Below are 8,998 nucleotides of genomic sequence, written 5' to 3'. Positions count from 1 at the left end.
ATTGAAAGAAATTCAGCGTGGTTCTGCTGTTCCTCACATTGAGAGGGGCTCTGAGATGYTCCAAATTTCTTCGRGGGATGCGCARAGKGAACTTGAGCAAYGAGTYGGTCGATCAAWCCTTTTTRTAATGATGAAAACACTATTTTTTYCCTTTMAAATAACTCCYAACCAARKKRWTTTTTTTTTTTCTTTTTCCCTTTCCCCATCAGGCACCTCCACAGAGAACGACTGTGCTTTTGAACCCGACTACGCAATTCCGCCGCTCGCAGTGACCGAAGGTATGCAGCACATTCGGATTATGGAGGGCATGTCCCGCTCCCTTCCATCCTCCCCCTTACTCACACATCAGTCTATCAGTGTTCGGCTCCAACCTGTGAAGAAGTTAACTGGTAAGGACTTTTAATAAAGTTCACTGGGGCTTTTTGAGGTCCGTTGGTGCAAAAAAAAGAAAAAAAAACGGTTTTTTGTATCCGAGTCGTGCCGTTGTTTGTTGCTTCAGTCAAACGCAGAGATGAATTGGATTTTTGTGTTGACAGTGAAATCTTTTTGTGCTGAAAAAGATCTCTCTGGTTTGCAAATATTCTCTGGTTTTGAAGGAATTTCTGTCAGAATGTGTTTTAGTTCCACTTTGTGTTGTGGTTTATGTGCAGCAGCAGCATTACAGTAATGTTAAAGAATTTGTTGCTTAAATGTTGAATTCTTAGGGAACTGAGAGAAATTATGAACTTTTGTAGCAAAGTGATTTTTATTTTTGGTTCATGCATATTTTTAGGTGCTGTTTTGTTTATTTAACCTGCTGGGATTGTGTTTTGAATACCTAGAGATGGTGCAGTACTGGGATTTTCAATAACACTTGGTGTCCAGCATCCATATAAAAGCCTGAAAAGTATTTCTACTGGTAACAGTTTTTGAGAAACTTGCTTCTTGCCTAAAATCTGACCCCAACTCTGTGCTCAGCTTTAAGAACAACCAGCCAGGGTACCGTGCTTGTGCTGAGGGAAACCTCTAAAATGAGTTTTTACCAGATATGATCTGATCTGCGTGTGCAGAATGGAGCTCTGATGCACTTGGTGCCTTTTGTTAGAATTCAGGATATGTTTCCATGCATTGGTGGAGAAGATTTTTTATATTTTTAGTTTAATTTACTATTGGTGTTGTAAAATGAAGGTGTTTATTTACATTTTCCTGTGGTCATGATAGGAATTTGTTTGCTTTCATTAAGGTGACATGGAAAGGAGCTGGAAAAGCAGCTTCTCCTCTTAAATTTGAGCATTTATCACAGTTTCTGATCTATTCCTTATTGTCTGTCTTTTATTTATTGCTAATTGGGGAGATTTAGAAAATAAAAATAGCCCTCAGCAGCAGGAGGAGTCATTAAATCATGGAATATCCTGAGCTTGAATTAAACATTCCAACCCCTGTCCCTGCAAAAACACAACAATCCCATTCCCTGGGGGGCCTGGACAGTGCCCAGCACCCTCTGGGGAAAGAAATTTTCCCTAAAATCCATCCCAACTCCCCTGGCAGAGCTCCAGGTGAGATGAGGTACCTGTGGAATATTTAATATATCAGCAAATGAAAAGTTGGGTGGTTTTTTGCTAGGGGTTATTGATTGGCAGTTGATAAAGACTCTCCTCTTCTTAATTCTTCATTCTTCTGTCTTCATTCTTCAGTCTTCATTCTTCATTCAATTCTTAATTCTTAATTTTAATTCTTGATTCTTAATTTTAATTCTTAATTTGTCATTAGTAATTTAATACAAACCAGCGTGTTCTGTAACATAAAGAAAAATTGGAGTTAATGCTAGTTTTGTGAAGATGCTGCATGAATCTGGGTACCTAGAACAGAGAGAGGCTGGACAAAATTCAGAGTTCAAAATTCAAAAAAAGCATCCAGGGCAGTCCCAGCCCACCCAGGGCTGCACCCAAATTGGACCATGGCTCACACACTCCCGTGTTGGTTTTTGGGTTTGCTGGGGGTGAATTCTTGGCTGGGTTCACAGGGTGGTAAATATTCCACGTAGGTGCAATTCCTACTTTGCTGAATAGTCTGGTGATTAAGGAAAATGAAGATTATTGTGGTTCTAAGGGGTGAGGTAACAGTCAGAATAAATAATCAGCTCTCCCCCTCCTGCCGTGTCACCTCTTGTTTAGCAGTGGCTGAAAACAAAATGAAATCAGCACATTCATCCTCAGTTTGTGTTAATTTTTTTTTCTATTTTTCAAAAATAATGCGAAAAATACATAATGAAAAGAAAGAAAAATTCCCCCAAATTCCCATCCCAGGATAAGTTAGCAAAGACACCATTTTGGTTTGGCTCTGCAATAAAATCAGTGATTAAAAGTTACTGTGCTTGGTGYACAAAGAGCAACTGCWGTGTGAACARTGGGCTCAGATATTCTGATCCACTCAAATATTCTAATACATTTAAATATTCTGATCCACTCATATTCTGACACACTCAAATATTCTGATGCATTTAAATATTCTGATCCACTCAGATATTCTGATACACTCAAATATTCTGACACACTTAAATATTCTGATACATTTAAATATTCTGATCCACTCAGATATTCTGATCCACTCAGATATTCTGATAAATTCAGATAYTCTGACTCCAAGCCATAAATGTGATGAAAATCCTGCAGGTGCTCCATGTACCTGCCTTGAGGACAGCAGAGCTTTCCAGGAGGGTTCTTAGGGATGAATTCATGAATGCTTTGGGGAATGGATGCCAAAAATACTTGCATTGGGTTAATAAAAGAATRTTCTAATGTTTGATTCGATTGCTGTGGAACTCACCACGTGCAGAGGGTTTGCACAAAGCCCTGTGCCTCATGCAGCTCCTCCTCCTCCTYATTTGCATATTGTACATTTTTGTGCACGGGGATAATTTTATTCATCRCKGCACTTGGCTTTTGSTGKTTTTTTTCCTGCTGAATGGCAGATTGCAAGCATTAGTGTTCTCTCAGAAAGAGCACGTGTGCGAGTGCCTGTGCAGAGAGTGAGGAGGGGAGAATATTAGCAGGAAATTTAGGAAAGAAATGGTGATTTTTTTAACAAAAATCTAGCCTAGATTTGGGTTTGGGTTTGGTTCCGATTCTTCTTGTGTCCGGTGTGAATGATGGTTCAGTGTCACCAACACCATGGGCCTGGGGAAGTGGTTTCACTGCAGAACAACCCTTTGAAAACGTTCCTTCTTTGTTCTTGGGGAATGTGGGAACTTCCCCTAAGAATAAAATCCATAAAAAATGAGTGGGGCTATTCCTAGGCGTGCTCAGGCAGCTCACAGCAGCTTTTTCCTGAAAAAAAAACCTGGTTTTTTTTCACTGGATCCTTCAGAGATGGTGAGAGTAGAGCTGAGCAGCGTGGAGATTTCTTCTTCCCAGTAACACCAGTAAGGACCCAGCACTGCATTCTCAACACCCTCCAGATCCCCTTGGGTGGGGATCTCACCCACAAAATCCTCTGTGCCACCATCCATCCCCCGTGGATTTGTCACTCTGAGTTTTTATTTTCTCTCTYGGGAGTGGCCACAAGGATTGTCACATCCCCCTTCTCTAATCTTCAGCGGATATTTCAATATTCTTCAACGCTAATTTTAATCGTGGGGGTTAAAAAACTGAAATCTCTCCGCTTGAAAACTTTTAATTGTTTCTCGTTCTGCACTGATGAACCCAGATTAATGACTGCACCCCCAGGAATGCTTTTTCTCTCCAAATTGTTGCATTTCAGCTCATCTGGGTGGGAGCAGGAGAGATGATGATGATGATGGCAGTGCTGGAGGGAAGCCGGCAGTGCTGGCACATGTGGGAGGTGCTGAAGTCACTACTGCTGGAAAYGTTCCAAAAATGTGTGGAAGTGTTCCAGTTCAGTGTGGAATGGTGCTGCAGGGCTGCTGGTTGGATTTGATCATCTGCAAGGTCTTTTCCAGCCTTAGCAATGGTTCTGTGGTTGGGAGGGAGGGTGGGGAGAAGCTGTGGCTGCTCCTGGATCACTGGAAATGTCCAASGCCAGGTTGGACAGGGTTTGGATCACCCTGGGATGGTGAAAGGTGTCCCTGCCATGGCAYRGGGTGGGACAGGATGAGCTTTAAATTCCCTTCCAGCCCAGGCCTTTGTGGGATTGTACATTAAAAAATAAAATAAATCATAGATGGGGAGGTTTCTGAGCATTCARGTTTCAGTGGCTCCAGCACTGCAGAGTTTTGGTTGTTCTGGGTGCACAGTGGATGTTCTCTCCATCCTTGTGCATTTTTTGTCTGTCTGAGCTTTCAGTGAAATCAGCTGATGCTGCCTGTGGTAAATAATTTGTTTTCTTATGAAATCCAAGCCTTGGCCTTGCTCAGCTCACCATGGCAGCTCTGTGAGTTGTTTTCCCTGCTCTGCCTTAGCTGAAGATGCTCTGGGGGCTCTGCCAGCCCTGCCTGCCCACAACCCCTGTTTATGGGTTCATTTGGGGATGTTTTTGGGGATGTTTTCCCATCTCTGGGAAGCCTGGCAGGATCAGTGTTGGTGGCAGTGCCACTCAGGCTCTCAGCCACCTGATGGTGCTGCAGTTTGGATCATCACAACCTCCTCCTTCAGGACAGAGCTCCTCACCTGTGCCGGGCTGTGTGTCCCTGGGGGACTCGGTGACACTCCTGTTTTCACAGATACCAGTTTGGCTCCTTATTAGCATCYAGCCATTTCTCTTTATTAATAATTTCAGTCATTTCAATTGCAGTTATTTGAACACGCTGCAGAATCGTGTTGTTTTGTTGTGTTTTGGTGCAACTCTCCCCATGCAAATATCTTTGGGCTGGATGTGATGCTGCCTTCAAAAATTTGTGCCGATTGCTTCAATGTGAACAATGAAACCTCTCTGACYGAGGGGATGCTGCAGCTTTAAATCTCACAGCCTTTTAGTAGAAATTGTTCCCAGAATCCATGTCACAGCTCCTTATATGGTGCTGCCTTTTTTTTTTCCCTTTCCCTCTTAGTTGCCATGACAACAGCAGCACTGCACCATTCATCAGCTCTGGTCCTGGGCTGCATCCCCAGCCCCTGAGCTTACTCCAAAATGTTCAGGAGAGCATCCATGAGTCAGTCACTCCKCTCTCCTGCTCCATTATTGCCCCGTTCTTTCAGCACTTTGCTCTAGGAAAAGAGCAAATTAAGCAGCGCCGTAGAAAGAAATCGTAAAAATCCTTCTTTTCCCCCCGAGGGAGGCGTGGAGGCTGCATTTGCTGCAGCGTTCCAGCAGGAATTAAAGCAGCTCTGTAAAGCTGGGAGCCCTGAAGAGGAAAAGCCTGTGTGTCCATAAAAACCTCAAGAATCCTCCCGGAGCCCCGAAGACGCGGAGGCGACGCTCGTAGGGGCAAAAAGAGACGGCGCCGGCGTTTTTTTTTTTTTTTTGGGATTGGAGCTTTGACATCAGCAGCGGTYGGGAGGTGTCACCTGTAACATCACCCTGACGTGGGGAGCGGCAGGATGGAGCTGGGCAGAGGGAGGGATCCGAGGAAGATCCGTGCCAGGGTGATTTTTGGGCAGTGATGCCCCTGAACCCATCGGGGACGGGCAGAGCGAACAAAGCCGAGCCCGGGAGGATTCGGAATTCGTCGCGCACGGACTTTGATTGGGATTGCGTTTTCATTCCTTGGCAAACAGCAGAAAATCAATGTGCAATAAGGAATTGTGGGGCTYCTGCTTGGTGAGGAAGCCATTGCTAGGAGGGAGTTGGAGTCAGGTAGGGTGATGCTGCTGGTGGGTTTTATTTTTTTATTTTTTGTCTTTTAGTTGTTGTTGTTGTTGTTGTTGCAGTAGTTTTACATAATCTGAGTTTCGCTCCGATGTTCAGGATCCCTCATACAAAACAAACAAATGCACGATGAAAAGATTCCATTTCTCAGCATTGCTGAAATAGAACTGCTGGAGAGTGAGGTGAAAACGCTACAGATATCGAKTATTTTGTTTTCAGAGTGTTAGAACAATGGGATTGAGGTGATGTTTTCCTTCCGTTTGCTGAAATGATCACAAATTCGATTCGAGTGGATTATAAAACCCCTTTGTGCTGAGGGAAGGAAATACTTGCTTTCCACTGGAAGAGTGAGCATCGAGAAATACAGGTAAATAAATGATCATTAGCAAGGTAGAATTGGAGGAAAAGCTCTTGAAGTGCTCGGTGCTCGTGTTGAAGCTGTTTTTTGAGGGTTATTGTGCTTCAGATTGTTGGTGTCAGGAGAGCCTTTGCTCCTCTCTGAGTATTTTTATACCACAGTAGGTTTGCATTTCTTTCCATGAATTCTGTGTCGTGCTGTCAGTGTGACACTGAGCTGAAATTGCTGTTCTGTGTAGGAGGGGAGGTTGGGTGGGAGGCCCACTCTGTATCTCAGAATTCACTGCCAAGGACCCCATTACCTACTAAATGCCATTACATTTGGGGGGTTCCAGGTGTAGAATTCATTTTTTTTCTGTGCATAATTAATTTTTTATCAATTTTCCCTGTTACCTTGCAATCTCTGGCTGTCCAGAGCTTTTGTGAGTAGAAAACTCATGTTTTGTCCGAATTACTGAGTTGTCCTTTTCAAAAAACTCCCTAAAACACACCACATTTTGTTGTGCTTTGGGCWCCTGAATTTTCAGTCTGGTTCTATGCTCTTGCTCGATGCCTCAGCAAGAATTTTTTCCTGGAAAGGGTGGTCAGGGTGGTGAATCCCCACCCCTGGAGGTGTCCAGGGARTGACTGGAGGTGGCACTCAGTGCTCTGGKCTGGTGACAAAGTGGGGATCTGTCACCATCGAGGTTGGACTCGATGATCTTGGAGGTCTTTTCCAACCTCAGTGATTCTTGGAATCTGTCTCCACCAACCAAACTCTCTGGAGAAGGAGTATCCTCATTTATTGAGGATTTCTAAACAAATTTCCAAACACAGCATCACGTCCAGCCCAGTTCCTCATTCACTGAACATATTTTTTTTCCCGGTGTGTCAGTTTTTACTATCCATTTTTGGAAATCTTCATCCATTATTTTGGGAATTGTGATTTGTTTTGACAGGCCCATAACTCAAATGGAAACCGACTGGGATGGAACAGGCAGATGAATGTGTCCCTGCTCACCCACAGATGGACTTTTATCTTTATKAAACCARTGTCACTCTTGGTGTGAAATGGGAMAATTTCCCATTTTAGTTTTATTTCAGCTCCAAACCTGTCCCTGAAATTGATGCAGATAAATAATGTGTCTGTTTGAAACTTTTGGAATTAAACCAAATCCTGTGTTGATGGGTTTTTGCTTGTTGGAGACCTTTCAAACTCATGATGTTTCTGCATTAATTTCAGGATTGGATGTAAATTTCAATTTGAATGTAACTTTTATTTTCTTTTAATGAAAGGAAGGGAAAAACTGGCATATCATATTTATTATCTTTTGAAAGACACCAGTTTTAGCATGGATTTACCCCAGTGCTGCTTTCAAGAAAATCCATGCTAAAAATTATCTTATTTTGATACCCAACTGTCTTTCATATTGACAGAGTAGAAATTGCAATAGAGATATGCAGAAAATCCCACTCGCTTTTCCCCTTGGTGCCTGTGTGAGGTTGCTGCAGAACCTTTAGAATTTGCTCTTCCCACGGATATTTTGAATTTGCATCGAGGCTGTTGGACATTTGTTGGATATTTTTAATTTGCATCGAGCCTTGCAGAGGATGTGGTAAACATGTCATCACAGCMCTGGAGCTGGGAAAAGGTGATAATAACTCTGCCTTTCAGATAATTCTGTAGATGCCTGAACAGAGGGACAACCCCAAAAGTTTCTCTGGTGTGAATAGTTAAAAAGGCAAAAAAAAAAAAAAAATCACCTTGAAACTCCATGGCTTTTCAGAGCCTTGCAGAGAGGAATTGTCCTTATTTCACACCGGGGCTGCACAAAATGGAGCATCTGTCGTGGTTACACTTGTGGTGTGTGAGAATTTTGAATTTTTAGACATAGCTAAGAGGTTTCTATAGCGAGAGGAGGTGGTGTGGGAAGCCTCCTGTGGAGTTAAATCAGGCCATCACTCTTTCCTTGGCTCCCTCGTTCCTCCTCCTCCTCCTGGAGGTGCCATCGGAGGTGTCCGATGGCATTCATGGATAGAAACCCTTCCATCGTCCTGTTGTGCTTGTTTTCCAAGGAAAAACCTTCATCTCCATCTGGGCACTTTCTCTGGTCCTCTCCTATTTCTGTCACAACCTGTTCTGGAAAATTCTTGTGCATCCTGCACAATCCCAGGSTGTTGRGTTGGGTTGCTTGCCCAAAGATTGCCAAAAGTTCATTTCTGATGTGATTTGTACGTGTGATTTTTGTTTGTTGGAGACCTGTCAAACTCATGATGTTTCTGCATTAATTTCAGAATAGTTTGGACGCAACTTTTCTTTTTATTTTTTTAATGAAAGGAAGGGAAAAACTGGCATATCACATTTATTGGCTTTTGAAAGACACTGATTTTACCATGGATTTTCCATGCAGGAAGCCTTGATTGTGTTTTATTAAACCTCGTGGAATTATTGTCACCAAGTTTGGGGTGATGGCACCCACGTGAGCGGGGTCACTGTGTGGGGTTTTCATCACAAATCCYTTCACCAACACCCAAACCAGACAAGAAATCTTTGGACAAGAAGATTTTGCTGTTCTTGGCTCCAGACCATTATTTGGGAATTGCCTTTCCTTGCTCTTGGTGATTTTCATGTTGGTGCTGTGTAATTCCACTCCTGGATAAAGGAATTTTAAGAGATGCGCAGATTTTACACGAGTTTGTGGTGGCAGGATTAGGGGAAATGGCTTTAAACTGACAGAAAGTGGGTTTGGATTGGATATTGGRAAGGAATTTTCTTCTTTATGAAGGTGCTGAGGTTSGCCAGGGCTTGGAGCACCCTGGGACAGTGGAAAGTGTAAGTTTGGAGCAGTCAGAATTTGATTGCAGATTGTGGAAGTTTTAAACTTGAAAGTTCTAAATTCCTGCAAGGGTTTTCTCTAGG

The 8,998-nt window shown here is 43.0% G+C and overlaps 1 protein-coding gene across 1 annotated transcript in view; it reads left to right on the top strand.

Moving 5' to 3' along the window:
• TANC2 (tetratricopeptide repeat, ankyrin repeat and coiled-coil containing 2) overlaps window positions 1-8,998 on the top strand; it is a 199,256-nt gene that overhangs the window by 83,696 nt on the left and 106,562 nt on the right. Inside the window, exon 9 of the mRNA XM_057381179.1 lies at window positions 210-389. Coding sequence (XP_057237162.1) covers window positions 210-389 — 180 coding nt within the window. The remainder of the gene's footprint in view (window positions 1-209; window positions 390-8,998) is intronic.

The sequence above is a fragment of the Malurus melanocephalus genome, unplaced genomic scaffold (assembly GCF_030028575.1).
Source record: "Malurus melanocephalus ecotype Western Australia unplaced genomic scaffold, MMel_1.1 scaffold_496, whole genome shotgun sequence".
NCBI classification, from domain to species: Eukaryota; Metazoa; Chordata; class Aves; order Passeriformes; family Maluridae; genus Malurus; species Malurus melanocephalus.
Note: the sequence above shows the minus strand (reverse complement) of the source record. Positions and strands in the feature narration are given on the sequence as shown.